The 17,662-nt window shown below is 40.4% G+C and overlaps 1 protein-coding gene across 2 annotated transcripts in view; it reads left to right on the top strand.

Moving 5' to 3' along the window:
- The window catches only part of DOCK4 (dedicator of cytokinesis 4), a 484,498-nt gene that overhangs the window by 237,283 nt on the left and 229,553 nt on the right, over window positions 1-17,662 (top strand). For both annotated transcript variants that reach the window (XM_082631603.1, XM_082631602.1), the window contains exons 7-8: window positions 2,086-2,170; window positions 9,456-9,607. In XM_082631603.1, coding sequence (XP_082487729.1) covers window positions 2,086-2,170; window positions 9,456-9,607 — 237 coding nt within the window. The remainder of the gene's footprint in view (window positions 1-2,085; window positions 2,171-9,455; window positions 9,608-17,662) is intronic.

Below are 17,662 nucleotides of genomic sequence, written 5' to 3'. Positions count from 1 at the left end.
CATAACAAATGTGATAATGAAAAAGTTTAAAATATTTTGAGAGTTACCAAAATGTGACACAGAGACATGAAGTGAACAAATGCTATTGGAAAAATGGCACAAACAGGCGTGCTTGACACAGGGTTGCCACAAACCTTCAACTTGTAAAAAAACGTACTATCTGCAAAGTGCAGTAAAAACAAGATATGCCTATATCCTCTTTCCTTTGCTAGCTAATCTTTCCTCAGCAATACTCACCTGGTGTCTTCTGATATCTTACATTGTAGTGCAGTGATCCTCTCTTGGGACGGGATGGAGAATGGGGAACAGGCCCAATCAGAATCCCCTGATGAGGTATAGCAAGGGGGATTTATTTGTCTGCTCAGGCTGCCATAACAAAATACCACAGACTGGGTGGCTTAAACAACAGACACTTATTTTCTCATAATTCTGGAGGCGACTAGTCCATGAGCAAGGTACCAGCAAATTCAGTTTCTGGTGAGTACTCTGTTGCTGGCTTGCAGATGGCTGCCTTTTTACTGTGTCCATACAAGGACAATCTCTGGAGTCTCTTCTTCTTCTTCTAAGGACACCAGTCCTGTTGGATTAGGGCCTCACTCATATGACCTCACTTAACCTATATTATCTCCTTATAGTCCCTCTTTTCAAATATAGTCATATTGGGGTTAGGGCTTCAACATACAAATTTTGGGAGGACACAGTTCAGAAACTAACAAGGAGACATGGGCATTTTGAAAATGAATTACCGAGTTTGTGCTTTGAAAGTTCAACAAAAATTAGAGAATGGGAGTGTGACTTTTAAGTTTCTCAAAGAGAAACATAATTGAAGAAAAGTGAGAAACTGTTTTAGTATCTAAAAACCAAGTCCTACCGTCAGGAGGGCCACAGTCTTGTAATTTTAAAACCAACAATCACTCAGGTGGCTGGGGAAGTACCTGGCTTGAAGTATGTGCTGAATTAATAAGAGATTTTTACTTATGAAACCTCTAATGAGGTTTTGGGGAGGTCACAGAATTTTAGGATGTTTTTAAAATACAAAAGTGAGAAAGCTGTGGTTGTATAATTGGAAATGCCATGCAGGAAGTCTTCCATATTAGAGAGAGTAATGATGTGGAAGGGATATAGAGCAAATTATCCTCAGAGAATTAAGTGTGAGACCCGGAGTGGGATAATTGAGGGGAGTCTGGTAGAGAGACATCATGAAGCCTTTGGGATAGTTGTGATGGTTAAGGAGATGAGTAGAATTATACAGCCTTGACATCAGTGTAGTAAGGTGGATGCCTGGAGAGGAGTATGTTATCAAGGTCACTAGAGGGAAAATGGCAAGGTTATACTCATTTTCCTCTGTCCCTGGTAAGACATCCCAAATCCGTTACCATACTTGGTCCCACTGAGGCCGGATATAACCTTAGAATATTTCTTAGCATAGTAATTCACGTATCAGTCACAATGAAACCTGACGTAAGAGATCAAGCCATTTTTGCTACCCCAGGCGTAGACCTATGCTGTCCTAATTTCTGTCCCCTGCCTTTACTGAGTTTCTCCTAATGACTGACCCCAGAACTTGCCATGAATAAGGACCATGCACGTGTTGCCAGAGATTCCCATTATTAATGTGTTAGCTCTGGATATAACTAGGTATTTTGTTGCCAGGTCAAATCCTAAAGGCTACACTTCCCTCTCCTCAACTCTGTTTCTAGAACAAAATTATGTCTATCTCTAGTTTCCACTCCAGTACAAGGAGGAAGGGTTTCTGTGGTAGTAGCTTGTAGGGTGCTAAGGGTTCCCCACCATAGAGTACCAAGGCCCCCAGTGGTAGGAGCGCTCCACCAAGAGTGCCAGCCCATTCCCACCCGACCCCATTTACTTGCCTTTGTCATCTTCTGTTTCTCAAGCTATGACCAGTGTTCAGCCTACTTACTTACTCCAATCACGGTGAGAGGTTAATATAAGGTAAAAAGATATGGGTGAGAGAAGCATGGTGGGTGATGTATCGAATGTTAGGGTGATACAGTAAAGATAATTATTTTTAATATATACTATCAAGGTGACTCTTCCGCCAAATGTTTGCAATCTGTTTTCTAGACAACTGGGACTGGACCTGGTGCCTAGGAAAGAGTACGCGATGGTGGATCCAGAGGACATCAGCATTACTGAGCTCTACCGATTGGTAGGTATAGGAATCCTTGGCTCACAGCCTCACTGCTAATTTTGTGGTTTCCATGACACTCCTCATACTTGCTTGATTTTGTAAGAACAGGATGTTCCCGGTTTAATTTGGAGCAAGTAAAGAGAACTGAGAGCTGAGGTGACCATGCCCCAAGTACAAAACTGAGATAATTTACCCATCTCAGAATGCCCTGACATTCCTACTGAGCCCTCAATGCCCAGGCACTAGGAAGTAAAGCCAAAGAAGTTTTAAGTTGTATTTTTCAAATCTTTGTACTTTGCCTAGTCTAGTGGAATGGTTACAAGTCATACATATTTATCTGTTTCAGGACATTGTTGTGACTAATGGTTTCCAGTTAGTGCTCACCAATATGTTAGCTCCCCTCCCTGCCCTGCTATCACTGTATGCACAGACTCCTGAAAGTATCTCTTCCTTGGTCTCCAAACGCTAGACTTATCCCCCACCTCTCCCAAACCCCAGGCCATCCCTAAGTGCTGAAGCTTATTAATAATCCTGAGATATTTGGTCATCTTGCCCATCGTGGCATCACCCATGACTTGAGTTTTTTGTCTAGTTACATGGTAAGTTGAAGTCCAGTTATTTACCTGGCATCTAGTTTCCCCAAATCTGGTCCCACCTGCCTTGTATTTCTTTTTGTGGGGGGTGGGCTGCATTGGGTTTTTGTTGCTGTGTGCGGGCTTTCTCTAGTTGCGACGAGCGGAGGCTACTCTTCGTTGTGGTGTGTGGGCTTCTCGTTGTGGTGGCTTCTCTTGTTGCAGAGCACGGGCTCTAGACACATGGGCTTCAGTAGTTGCAGCACGCGGGCTCAGTAGTTGTGACTCGTGGGCTCTAGAGTGCAGGCTCGGTAGTTGTGGCGCACGGGCTTAGTAGCTCCACAGCATGTGGGATCTTCCCGAACCAGGGCTCGAACCTGTGTCCCCTGCATTGGCAGGCGGATTCTTAACCACTGCGCCACCAGGGACGTCCCTAGCCTCATATTCTTTTTTTTTTTTTTTGCGGTACGCAGGCCTCTCACTGCTGTGGCCTCTCCTGTTGCGGAGCACAGGCTCCAGACGCGCAGGCTCAGCGGCCATGGCTCACGGGCCCAGCCGCTCCATGGCATGTGGGATCTTCCCAGACCGGGGCACAAACCCGTGTCCCCTGCATCGGCAGGTGGACTCTCAACCACTGCGCCACCAGGGAAACCCCCCTAGCCTCGTATTCTTAATATTTGTATAAAGTTTTACCTTATCTCTAGATACTCACTGAGCTATTTTAAAACCTCAAATCAAAGAAGCCAGTATCCCAGGTGTAACTTTGCTTTGCTCTAGTTACCGCTGCATCTTACCCCACGTTCCAAGGAGGAGTGACTGTGGTAAATAGCTGACTCCTTTTTGGAAGATCCTACCTCTCTGGGGGTAGCTTCCCAAGCTTAGAGTATTCTTCATAGAATTGCAGATTATTCTTGACCTGAGATTATCTGAAAAACATGGTGGAAAAAATCATCAGTAAATCCATCAGGCGCATGTCTGATTTGAGAAAGCAGTTCTTAATACCACTTTCAGTTTTCCCCTTCATCATCAATCTGTTCAGATTATCTACAGCTCATTATTTCCGTTGGAATAAATTCCATTTCTGTGGAGAATTTCCTTTGCTTTACGTTGAGCTTCTTGAGAGTGATGTTTCATGCTGCACCACTCTGTGGCATCAGTGCTAAGCAGGGTATCAGGCCCAGAGCAAAAACACAGTTGAAGGTTGGTTGGAGGGAGGAGGGCAGAGATTGAGGAAGGGCACACAAGGAGAATATTCGCAGTTAATGTCACCACTAACTCTTAGCTTATATAACAAACAAAATCTCTAGAATTTATTTGTCAGCGACATCCTCTAATGGGACATTTTTGTTATAGTTTATTTAACTGTTGGGCATCAGATTTTGTCTCTCACTTTTGTTTTAATCTCTCACTCAATTTGAAGTTTCTTCAGAGTGGGCACCATGTCCTATATTGATACTTTCTCTGTTATGTCCAACATAATCTCATTCAGTGATTTGCACTTAATAAGCCATCACTTAATGATTTTGATGTTATTACGGTATTATGAGAAGACCATGGGTATAAATTTCCTCTCTTCCTTCCACCAGCTCTCTGATCTTGGACTTACCGCTAAATCTTTCAGAGCTTTAGTTTCTTAGTCTATTAAATGGAGAAATAATTCTAACCATGTTTGTTAGGAAGGTTAAATAAGAAATGCATGTAAAATGCCTTTCCTTGACAGACAATGTTTGCAAAGCACCTAAGCATTCAGCCAGTTTTCATTCCTTTGTCATCTTTATTTCATCCTTATTAAGGAGGTAAGGTGGCAAGAATAATTGCTGCCTTATGTGTTAAATCTTAAGATTAGATTTGGCTGTGTTCAATGAAATAAATAAATAATAGAAGCTTAGACATGATGGAAATTATTTCTCTTTTACAGTATGCAAGCCCAGAGGCAGGAAGTCCTGGGCTTGTTTGTGGTTTCATGGTGTCAGTAGCAAAAAAGGCTCCATCATCAAGGATACTTCAAAGTACAACATAGCTGCAAGAACTCTAGCCATGACCTTGCTCTCTAGCTGTAAGAAGGAGAAAGATTTCTCTCAGGTGACTCAACTATTTTAATGAGCCTTCCTGGAACTACCACACAATACTTGCACTTATATTTCATTGGCCAGAACACAGTCACATCCCCATATTTAGCTAGGGATGGCAAATATTTGAGAAGCAACTAAAAGTGTCTGACACAAATATGTTTTATTTTCCCAAGTTTGATTTTGTATGCATGTGATTTTATCTCTCTTCCTTTTACTTAATGTCATATATAGGATGGGAAATTTATTTCATCTCTTTGAACATTCCGATTTGTTAGTTGTGGCTGTTGGGAGTGTTATATTGATAAGATTCTGGGTTCTCTTCCAGGCTGTGGTTAATTAACAATGACTGTCATTGGAGGGGGTTTTTCATATTTTATAGCTCAGAACCTAGTCCACAGTCTTCATTTGACAGATGAGGAAAATAAAACATTGTAATTTTACATGTAATTGTAATTTCTCATCCATAGTGGTTGCATTTTACTGCTTCTAAAGCAAAGACAATAGCCCAAGAGAACCCCAAATGATTATAAGCTTCAGAAGGACACGTTTTTTCTTTAAGGCAGCTTCAAGTTCCTATTTACGTCCTGGCCCAGCAGTAATCAGGTTCTCTGTAGCACTGGCCCTTTTCTCTGTGCAACCTAAACGTGACCGATTGTATTGACTTTGCCAGGGGGAGTTGGCAGGCACCACCACCAATCCCTTATGGTGAGAGTGGGAGTGGGGTGGTGATTTATTGTCACTCCTAGATCAAGGATCATGGCATGGAGGTAAAATGCCCCAACACAGGATGCTGGATTAATTGTTGCCACTTCTCTTTCTTTACTATGTCTTCTCCCCGTAATATTTGAAACACAGGTGTTTGCATTTTACAAACTCCCTACTGCATCATTAGAAAAAAAAATGTCTTGTTTTGGGTTTTTGATAGCCCTGTTAGCAGATCTTTCTCACCTGATTGTGTTCATCTAAGCAGTAAAATGCGCTAAACCTCACCGTGTTGACATATGTCCCGTTGGAACATACGGTTTACTGCCAACAACCAGAGCTCAAACCTTCTGTAGTAAAGAGGACTTTATTGGCTGGGTTCTCTGGTTGTTTGGGCATGAGGAGTGTCTTTTTAGGAACCTTTCTTGGTTTTTATAAGATCAGGTTAGCTGCTTGCTTTGTGATACTTAGTGGGTAGGCCAGTGGTTCTCCAACAGAGAACAGGGTACATTTGGCAATGTCTGGAGACATTTTTCGTTGTCACAATTGGGGATGGTGTGGAGTGGGGAGTGGGGAGAGGTACTACTGGTATCTGGAGAGTAGATCCCAGAAAAAGATGTTAAACATCCTACCAAGTCCAGGACAGCCCCACGACAAAGAAATTACCAGCCCAAATTGTCAGCAGTGCTGAAGGTGCGAACCCTGGTGTGGACCATTCACCCAGTACTTAATGCATTAGTGAGGGTTAATAATTTGTATCACTTTAATAAATCTTCAGAATGCATCTGTTTCTTTTCCTAATCAAAGGTCTAGTTAAACTGTAAGCACATTTAGAGTCACTGCTAGGTGCCTTTGTAACCGTAAATTATTTCAGAGATGGATTTTTGTCTATGTGTTATAACTACCAAATCATAGTTCTTGAAGCGTGGACACACCTTTTAAATTTTGCTACTGCAATAATATATTCACAGAGAGATTTTTTAGTAGTTCCCAAAAGCAGTGAATTACCAAAAGATAAACAAGGCATCCTAACCTATGTAAGTTCAAATCTGTCTCAGGCGTGGAAGGATGGTGGGTGAGGAAGAGAGGAGATTTCAGTGCCGTTTGTGAGGGCCCATGTCACACGTACAAAGGGTAGAATTAAGTGGGCTTTTTACTAGCATGCGTGCAAAGACCAAGGCAGTAATTATACAAAAGATGCAACAATACGTTTTTCACTCTTCTAGGATTTGCATGTCTCTGCACGTGATCTCAATCAGTGATTCTCAGCCCTCATTGCACGTTAGGATCACCTGGGGAGCTTTTAAAACTACCACTGTCTGGACCCCCATCCCCTAGAAATTCTAATTTAATTGTTCTGGGATGGGACCTGGGCATAAGTATTTTTTAAAAGCTCTCTTGGTGATTCTAAAGTGCAGCCAAGGTTGAGAACCACTGATCTAGATAAATTGGATTCTTTGCAGGAATAAGGGAGCTAATTTTTCTCCTCAGTTTTTAGTGAATGTCATGAATGATGCTGGGAGCTTTGCACTGTTTGAAGTAAAGACCAGACATCTCTTTGAGGTCTGTTCTTTTCATAATGTTTTTATATCTGTTTTTTCAGCTCTAGCCTTTAGTAGTTATTCATTTCTTCATAGCAGTTTGCACATTGTTACCCTGAACTTTTAAATAAATCAGTAAATAAGTTAGCAACTTCAGAAAACAAAAAGCTTGAGAAGTTAAAGAGATGTAGTTTTATGAATGCGTTATGTTTTCTTTGCCCTGTTATAAAGGATTTTTAAAGCCCCAAATAGAGCAACCCTCATAGAAAAAAAAGGCAGAATTATGCTTTTTTTCTAGTTAGAATATTTCTCTGCAGAAAGCCTTTTCTAGTAATTATGGCCAACACATACCACAATGCTGAGGTCCACTTTATTATTTATTTATTTTAAAGAAGATGTTGGGGGTAGGAGTTTAGTAATTTGTTGATTTTTGCTGTGTTGGGTCTTCGTTTCTGTGTGAGGGCTTTCTCTAGTTGTGGCAAGCGGGGGCCACTCTTCATCACGGTGCGCGGGCCTCTCACTATCGCGGCCTCTCTTGTTGCGGAGCACAGGCTCCAGAGGCGCAGGCTCAGTAGCTGTGGCTCACGGGCCTAGTTGCTCCGTGGCATGTGGGATCTTCCCAGACCAGGGCTCGAACCCGTGTCCCCTGCATTAGCAGGCAGATTCTCAACCACTGCGCCACCAGGGAAGCCCCTGAGGTCCACTTTAAAAGAAAATGCACTTACTCTTCACTGTCACAGAGGCGTGTCCAGTGTACCTGCTGAGTATACAGTAATTATAGATGCATTTGGTTAATTGCATTTTTTTAGCTGTCTACTTTTCAAGTGGTTCAATTTAAAAAATAAAAGCATGAAAAAATTCTGGTGATTTTATGCTGTTGCATCTATAATTGTAAATGGCATTTTTTTGCGTTCAAATCTTGGTTAGTTAGTCATTAGTTATTGAACTGTACTTAGAAACATAAAAAGATGGCTCATGTAGACATAGAGTTCTGTACCTTATCCTCAACAAAGGATATGACTCCTTTAGAGTTAATCCCTGAGCTATAAATATATTTTTTTAATTGTCAAGTGATCCACAAGAGGTAGCCTCTTTAGTAGTCTGCGTTATGAAAGCAATACTCTTACACATTCTTAGCACCTGTTCTGTTAATTCACAGCCTTTCTGTATGTTTCCCTGTGCTCTTACCCTGAGTCAGTTCTGCTCACACTGTGGTCCAAGAACTAGCTGGACCATGAACTGTTTGTAACTGGCCCAAGTACAAAAATGGCGAGTAAACGTTTAGAAACCTTTATAATATTTTGACATTGCCATGGCATTTTTATGGTATTTTATGAAAATATCAATCTGCGGTAGGTTAGGGGGAAAAAACAACCTGGTCCTTCACTGCAGGTAGTTTGTGAAGTACTGTCCTAGATGGTTCATAATTCCCGCTCACTCTTTCGCTCTCAGCTAAAGTGTCATTTTTCCAAGAAACCTCCTCTGACCGCTCAGACCCAAGTCAAATTCTCCATTCATCACAGTTGCAGTTTTCTATCCATTTGTGGGAAAATTTTGTTGATGTCTGCTCCCCCTAGTAGAAAAGCTCTATGAAGGCAGGCTGTTTCTGTGTTTACGCATCATTGCATTCCCAGTGCTGGGCTCATAATAGATACATAACAAGTATATGTTGACTAAATGATCATTCTCCTGTTCTCCCCACCCCTGGAACTATGGGTGATTCCTTTCCTTCCTCAACTTGTGGGAACTCTTACTTCTGGTCCCGCCTCCCAAGTATAGCCTAGGCTAGCTGTATTAAGGACGGAAATAAGAGATGGACACAGATTCTATTCCTGCCTTTAGACCCCTCACTGGCTTTCTTAGGTCTGCTTCCCTGTAGCTCCGCAGCAAGTTAGAAACATTTTCTTGCTCTAGTGATTGAATATCATTTGATACTGCCTGCCTCAGAAAACTACCACAAGTTTGAAATTTAGTATACTTTAAAAGAATTTTTAATTATGAGAAATGTGAAGTCATAGCTACATTGTTCAGCGAAATGATCAGCTAGATACAATTTAGTCTGATTTTTAAAAGATGGCTAATAACTTGTTCTCACCGTGGGAGTTGACGAGGGACCGATAGCATCCTTTGAACTTCACACTGCCTGAATCTACTCAGTGAGTTGATATCATTTTGACATTAATGATTAAGAAACAAATCTTAAAGCAGGATTCCTTGATGGTCTGCAAACTTCAGTTTTTTATTTTAGAAGTTGGGAGAAAATTTGGAATTTAACATCCAACTAGATACCAAATACACAGCAAAAAAAAAAAAAAAGCACAGGACATCATAATCACACCATAGCTAACTAGCTTGTTGGATTCCATTATTTAATTCGGTCCATGCTGATCATGTTTTTTGGGGGGGTGTCATTCAGATGGAGCATCGACATCGGAAGAAAGATACCCCAGTGCAGGCCAGCAGTCACCACCTCTTTGTGCAGATGAAAAGCCTCATGTGTTCCAACCTGGGAGAGGAGCTTGAGGTCATCTTTTCACTCTTTGACAGTAAAGAGAATCGACCAATCAGGTAACTGAATGTGGAGATATGACTTGAACTTCTTAATGCTGGAATTGTGGATGTTTGCAACTGGCAGGCTTCAGGATATATGACCTTGTACATTTTTCTTCTATCAGCCTGTTTTCTCATCTGTAGAACTCTGTGAATTTCTAAGCTGCCTAACTTCTGGGCGTTTCCCCCAAAATTAGATGAAATGATGCATGCAAACGTTTTTTGAAAAACTCAAAAGGGCTGTGGAACCATAATTATTATTAAATGAAAGTATGTCATTGATATCAGGTCTTTTATTTGAGTTATTTTGTATTGATAATGCAAGGAGGACATAATATCTCTAAAATCTGAAGTTTGTTTGCTTATCAAGTTCAATACATTGTATTTTTCAAATTTTCAGTAAGCAATTATAAAATTCTTACCCTGTCTGCATCAAATGATATTGAGAGACAACTAAATACTTGGAAACTTCCCATGAGAGTTTCAGAGCTGGGAAATAATAAACAGTTTTCACCAACATTTTTTTTCTTTCTCTGTCTTAACCTGTTGTAGTTCTCTTATGGCAAGTTTTCAATATTTAGGAGAAACTTACAATGGACGTTTTAGTTGTTATCCAAAGGTCTTGACTTTTTTTGAGACTTTTTTTTATGTTTAAAAATTTTTAAGTCTTAAAGTTGAGCACAATCCACACCATCTTTTACATTAAAATTTTAAAATTTGAATTTGGAATTAAAATTGTACCACAAATTACACATAATGACCCAATTGTACCACACTTTAAAGAAATAATACTTACTAAAATAAACATTGACAATTTTAAGCAACAATGAGCCATATATATTGTTTTGTAAATATAAAATAATCCTGGAGTGTTTTCTGGTAAAAAAAAAAATCTTTTTCTAGGAAATATGTGTGAAGTTTATTTTTAGTGCATTTATTGCCATAAAATCTTTGGTGAATTAACTTATGTTATTCATTACCTACTAGAAAGTGTACTTTCTATTTCTTGACAGTGGACTGTGTCCATAGAATTTTTTAATTTAAAAATTTTTAATTTTTAAAATTTTATTTATTTTTGGCTGCATTGGGTCTTCGTTGCTGCACGCGGGCTTTCTCTAGTTGCAGCGAGCGGGGGCTACTCTTCGTTGCAGTGCGCGGGCTTCTCATTGCGGTGGCTTCTCTTGTTGCGGAGCATGAGCTCTAGGTGCTCGGGCTTCAGTAGTTGTGGCACGTGGGCTCAGTAGTTGTGGTTTGTGGGCTCTAGAACGCAGGCTCAGTAGTTGTGGAGCATGGGCTTAGTTGCTCCGCGGCATGTGGGATCATCCCGGACCAGGGCTCGAACCCAGGTCCCCTGCATTGGCCAGCGGATTCTTAACCACTGCGCCACCAGGGAAGTCCCGTCTGTGTTCATAGAATTTAAAGCTGGTGGTTTTGTGCAGCAAGGACAGGGTTTATGAGGTGTGGAAATAACAATGGTAATTCATTTTCAAAATCTACTTTATATACTGTTGGAGGAAATGAATCAGTGAGTTAAAAAACCCTTCCCCCTTTCCCAAATCAACACCGCTAAAAAGGGAAGATAAAGCCCTGAGAAAAGGGTTCAAGTTACAGCTTAGCACTGGCTTTAGACATGTGAAAGATTAGAGATAATGCCTGCTTACATATTGAAGTGTGTGTTAGAAAGCTTGGTTTCCAGGTTGTGTAGTTTAACCAAAGTCTTCATAACATTGTCTGTATAATGTATGGTCTCTAAAATATTTAACAAGCTATTGTTTATTATGGATTGTAACAGGGAGAAATGAGGTCACTCTTTTGCTCATTCCTGTTCAGCTAAAGTTTTTGAGGAATATACGTTCCCCTTTGCCACTCAAATTGCATTTATGTAGGATTAATATTAGCTTCTTTCAGTTTTGTCTTATTACAAACATTTTCAAATGTTCTAAAATGTTCTTTTAGGTTTTGATCGACAGAGTTCCCTTTCTTTTATTCCTACTTATTTGGTGAAAGTAGGAAAATAACCTGGCTGCAGAATCCCCAAAATACTGTTTTTGTGGTCCCTAGGTTCAGGCCAGGAGCTGGGCCTTTTACCTGCTCTGGATGTGGTTGGGCTACCTTATATGCCTGCCTCCCTCCTCTGCCCTCCCTCCTTCCCCCTCCCGGTTTTTTCCCCTCCACCCTCTCCCCCTCCCCTCTTGCTTCCCATCTCCCTCCCGTCTCCCTTTTCCTCTGTTGCACACACCTGATACAGCATGACCCTAGGAGAAATCAAGCCTGAACTTCTCTCCCCTGCTTCTACTCACTGAGTTTGGCCATCGGCTCTCACCTCCCAAACTCATAATCACTATAAAGGTGATTGACAAAAGAATGAGTAAGAGTGAAAATACCCGCTTACTAGGTGTTTGGAACCATCTCAGGTTTCTTTTCTTGACTCTCTGAGGCCTCAGATAGCACAGCGATTATTCTTTTAGGGAGTGTTCAAAACCTTGCTATGAGTAGCTCGGATTCACACTGCACAGGGTGGTGTCACCATTACCTTTTGAAGAGGCCTTAGGATGCACAGATCTGAGGACTGGGCTTGATTCTTGTCTCTGCAGTTGACTGCTGCTGCCCTGATCCTTTCACTTACCTCTGTCTTTTCCTTCCTCTTGAAACTGGTGACAAGTCTTGCTTCCTTCACTGCTTCTGGCGTAGCTGATGAGTGTAAAGTATTTGCATCGTCACAGAAAAAGGTATTATAAATGCAAGATACGATTTTTGAGGTATTGTTGTGTTTCTTCTTATCTCCAACAATGAATGCAGTGTGGGATGTGTGGGTATTTTAAAATCAACTCGTATTACTTTTTTAAACTTCTTATTTTAGAAAATTTCAGATGTATAAAAAAGTAAAATAGTATCTTGAAGCTTCATGGATCTACCACCAGTGACAAGAGTGATTGACTCAGGGCTGATCCTGTTTTAACCACATCCCTTTCTAGTCCTCCTCTTTGCCCCCAGCTTATTGGAGGCAAATCCCAGACATCAAATTTTCGTATGTAAATATTACAGGGTGTAACTATCTGTTTAAAAAAAAAAAAAAAAGGTACTCTAAAGAAATTGCCACCCACAAAATAAATATTCCCTTAACATCATCAGATATCCATTTCCAGTCTATTCAGAGTCCTGCTGTTGACTGATGTATATTGTTTTACAGATTCCAAATTCGGAATTTGTAATTTACGAGATCCAAATAAAGTCCATCCATTGCATGGTTGATAAGTTTGCCAGTCACTTTTCAGCTATAGTTTCCCTTTCCCTCTCTCTCTTAAATTCCTTGTAATTTATTTGTTGAAGAGAATGGATAATTTGATTTTTTATTTCTTTTTCAGCATTCGAAGTCCAATCCAAACCATAAAATTTACTAGGCAAAAGATGGTATAGTTCAGGGAATGCGTTTGTTGTTAAATAGAATCATTAGTGCTGTAATTTACAGAAAATAAAATACAATCTAAGGGTAATCTTTATGGTGTTACCCTGACCATTAATCACAGGAAATTACCTTGTCCAGGTACAGGTGGAGGGGCCAACATATACAAACCCTGTAGAAGTTTGATTAGGAAAGATAGATGTTTATTCCTCTCACAAGGCAGACAACTGGCTAGGACTTTTTCATTTAACTTACTTCCTCTAAGAAGCAAACAGCCAGCATTTTATTGAGCACTAACCATCTGCCAGACTGTGTTCTAAATGCTTTAAATATATTATCAGCACTGGTTGTATAGGTGAGGAAGCAAGGCACAGAAAGGTTAGGGAACTTGCCTAAGTTTACAGACTGGCAAGAGGCAAAGCACAGAGTGGCAAGCCAGTGATCTGGCCCCAGAGGTTGCCCTGTGAACACCCCCCTCCTGCATTGGCCTCAGCCACGTTCCTCCTCAAGGGCTTCAGTATTTGTCTGAACGTTTCCATCATTGAGCAGGATTTTATTGCCCAGAGTGAGAGCTTCAGAGACTGATAGCCCTAATAATAAGTTGTTATAAATTATTGATAGTGATAACACTGAAACTAATATAGGACCTCAGAAATATTCTATGCTATAGAAATTGGTTTTTCAAATTGAGTCCTTCTCAAGATACTTTAAGAATAGCAAAAAAGCATCAACTCTTACTGTGTGCCAGTGATCAAAATCTTAGATTCACTACTTGGAGATGTCAAAGGCAAAAGGAGTCAACACATGAAAATTACCCCCTCTGGTTCACTGTGTGGAGAAATGAAGCACATGGTATTTCCTCAGTTCCAGGAAGGGTGTGTTTTCTGACAGAGACTTAAAACAATTTGTCATTGATGTTGAGCTATATTTAGAAAGCCCATTAATATTATTCAAAACAGTTTCTGCCTGAAGGTGACCTAAAATATTAAGCCTCTGATGCATGTTGCAGACACCTGTTACTATACCAGAAAGATGCAGGCATCTTCTGACAGCATCTTGCTAACATACACCTACCCTGTACTTGTTTTCCTTTTTTCTTTCCTCATTTGTTCATGTAACAGCATCTGCCCAGACAGAGCCCCTGGCAGGTACAGCTACTTTGGACTCAATTATCATCAGAAATAACATACTTTAGTTTATTTGAGTGAGTTTTACACAGTCTTTGACATGATTTCTCACCATAAAAGATAATTTCTTAGTTAAAAAAATGTTTGCCAAATTAAGTTTTATATGAGTAAAATATTTTTAGAGAGCATCTATCTGGTTGAAAGTTTGTAATTTCTCCAAGCTGTAAGGGTATACCTAGAAGAGTCAGGGAATCATTTCCCTAGATAGCATCTGTAATTTCATTTTATTCAGTTCTATTCAGTTTATTTAACTAACACTTATATGCCATATAACACAACCATGTGCCAGACACTGTTCTAAGCTGTTTAATAAATATTAACTTATTTATCCCTTGTAACAACCTTATGAAGTAGGTAATATTAATACAGTCTTCGCTTGGTATCCGTGGGGAATTGGTTCAGGACCTCCCTCAGGTACCAAAATCCACAGATACTCAAGTTCCTTATGTAAAATGGCATAGTATTTGCATATAACATGCACACATCCTCCCATATACTTTTAATCATCTCTAAATTACTTATAATACCTAATAAAATATAAATACTATTTAAATAGTTGCTTTTTGAAACTTTCTGGAATTTTTTTCCTGAATATTTTCTATCTGCAGTTGATTGAATCTGCGGATGCAGTACCTACAGATACGGAAGGCTGACTATATCCCCATTTTTTATAGATGGGGAAAGTGAGGCACAGAGAGATTAATAACTTGCCCAAGGCCACACAGCTGGTATATAGTGGAGTTGTATTTTAACATGCAGTCTGATCAGGCATGACTGTTCTTAATCACTTTTCTATACCCATTCTCATGAACTTCGATATTAATAGTAATCTGTTTTCTTCTGCAACCAATTTTTTACTCACCAGTGTATAGCAAGGGGTCTGTTGAGGGTTTTTTCTTTTGTTTTGTTTTTTTAAGAAACTGAAGTGGAAGAGGCTTGAGCTTATTAAGAATTGACAGGAAGGATCCAGTAACGTGGGAGAGGTTACACTCGTGGGAGAGGGGAGGTCATTGCTGGATAAAGGTCCCTTAGAAGACATCAGGAAACAACCTTGAAATTACAGGTGGGAAGATCAGCCAAGGACCGGAGAAAGGGAGAAAGGGCAGAGACTGGATGTGCATAAACTGGGGTATAGGATTGGGAATATCAGGGGAGAGGGGATTTGTATAAAGAAATCAAACCACAGGTTTGGTACCAGACAACTGAAATAAAGTGAGTATCACAATAAAGCAAGTCACACGAATTTTTTGGTTTCCTGGTGCATACAAAAGTTATGTTTCCACTATACTATAGTCTTTGTGTCTGAAAAAAAAGTGCGTATCTTAATCAAAAAATACTTTATTGTTGGACTTCCCTGGTGGTGCAGTGGTTGAGAGTCCGCCTGCCGATGCAGGGGACACGGGTTCGTGCCCCAGTCTGGGAAGATCCCACATGCCATGGAGTGACTGGGCCCGTGAGCCATGGCTGCTGAGCCTGCGCATCCGGAGCCTGTGCTCCACAACGGGAGAGGCCACAACAGTGAGAGGCTCGTGTACCGCAAAAAAAAAAAAACAAAAAACTTTATTGCTAAAAAATGCTAACCATCATCTGAGCCCTCATCTTTTTTGCTGGTGGAGTGTCTTGCCACCAGCAAGACACATTGATGGTGCTGACTGATGAGGGTGGTCGTCACTGAAGGCTGGGGTGGCTATGACAGTTTCTTCAACAAGACATCAGTGAAATTTGCTGCATCGGTTGACTCTTTTTTTCCATGAACGATCTCTCTGTAGCATGCAATGCTGTTTGATAGCATTTTACCCACAGCAGAACTTCTTTCAAAAATGGGAGTCAATCCTCTTAAACCCTGCCTTATCAACTAAGTTCATATAATATTATAGATCCTTTGTTGTCATTTCAACCATCTTCACAGCATCTTCACTAGGAGTAGATTTCATCTCAAGAAACCACTTTCATTGCTCATCCTTTTTTTTTTTTTTTTTACATCTTTATTGGAGTATAATTGCTTTACAATAGTGTGTTAGTTTCTGCTTTATAACAAAGTGAATCAGTTATACATATACATATGTTCCCATATCTCTTCCCTCTTGTGTCTCCCTCCCTCCCACCCTCCCTATCCCACCCCTCTAGGTGGTCACAAAGCACCCAACTGATCTCCCTGTGCTATGTGGCTGCTTCCTACTAGCTATCTGTTTTACGTTTGGTAGTGTATATATGTCCATGCCACTCTCTCACTTTGTCACAGCTTACCCTCATTGCTCATCCTTAAGAAGCCACTTCTCATACTTTCGAGGTTAAATATGAGATTGCAGCCATTCAGTCACATCTTCAGGCTCCACTTCTAATTCCAGTTCTCTTGCTGTGTCCACCACATCTACAGTTACTTCCTCCACTGAAGTCTTGAACTCCTCAAACTCATCCATGAGGGTTGGAATCAACTTCCTCCAAGCTCCTGTTAATGTTATTTAGACATCTTCCCATGAAGCACAAGTGTTTTCTTAATGGCATCTTGAATGATGAATCCTTTCAGAGGTTTTCAATTGACTTTGCCCAGATCCACAAGAGGAATCACTATCTATGGCAGTTATAGCCTTACAAATTGTATTTCTTACATAATAAGACTTGAAAGTCGAAATGACTCCTTGATCCATGAGCTGCAGAATGGATGTTGTGTTAGCAGGCATGAAAACAACATGAGTCTTGTTGTACCTCTCCATCGGAGATCTTAGGTGACCAGGTACATTGTCAATGAACAGTAATATTTTAAAAGGAATCTCTTTTTCCAGGATACTAGGTCTCAACAGTGGCCTTAAAATAGTCAGTAAACCATATTGTGAACAGATATGATGTCATCCAGGCTTTGTTGTATCATTTATAGAGCATAAGCATAGTAGATTTAGCATCATTCTTAAAGGCTCTACAATTTTCAGAATGGTAAACAAGCATTGGCTTCAACTTAAAGTCACCAGCTGCATTAGCCTCAAATAGGAGAGTCAGCCTGTCCTTTGAAGCTTTTAAGCCAGGCACTGACTTCGTCTCTCCAGCTATGAAAGTCCTAGATGGCATCTTCTTCTGGTATAAGGCTGTTGTGTCTACCTTGAAAATCTGTTGTTTGGTGTGGCCACCTTCATGGATTATCTTAGCTAGAACTTCTAGATAACTTGTTGCAGCTTCTACACCAGCACTTGCTGCTTCACCTGGCACTTTGATGTTATGGAGACGGCTTCTTGCCTTAAACCCCATGAACCAATCTCCACTAGCTTCCAACATTTCTTCTGTAACTTTCTCACCTCTCTCAGCCTTCAGAGAATTGATGAGAGTTAGGGCCTTTCTCTGGATCTGGCTTTGGCTGAAGAGAATGTTGTGGCTGGTTTGATCTTCTGTCCAGACCACTAAAATTTTCTCCATATCATCAATAAAGCTGTTTTGCTCTTTACCTTTCATGTGTTCACTGGAGTAGCACTTTTCATTTCCTTCAAGAACTTT

This window comes from Mesoplodon mirus (assembly GCF_964341445.2).
Source record: "Mesoplodon mirus genome assembly, chromosome: 9".
NCBI classification, from domain to species: Eukaryota; Metazoa; Chordata; class Mammalia; order Artiodactyla; family Ziphiidae; genus Mesoplodon; species Mesoplodon mirus.
This window is presented reverse-complemented; position numbering and strand designations above follow the sequence as displayed.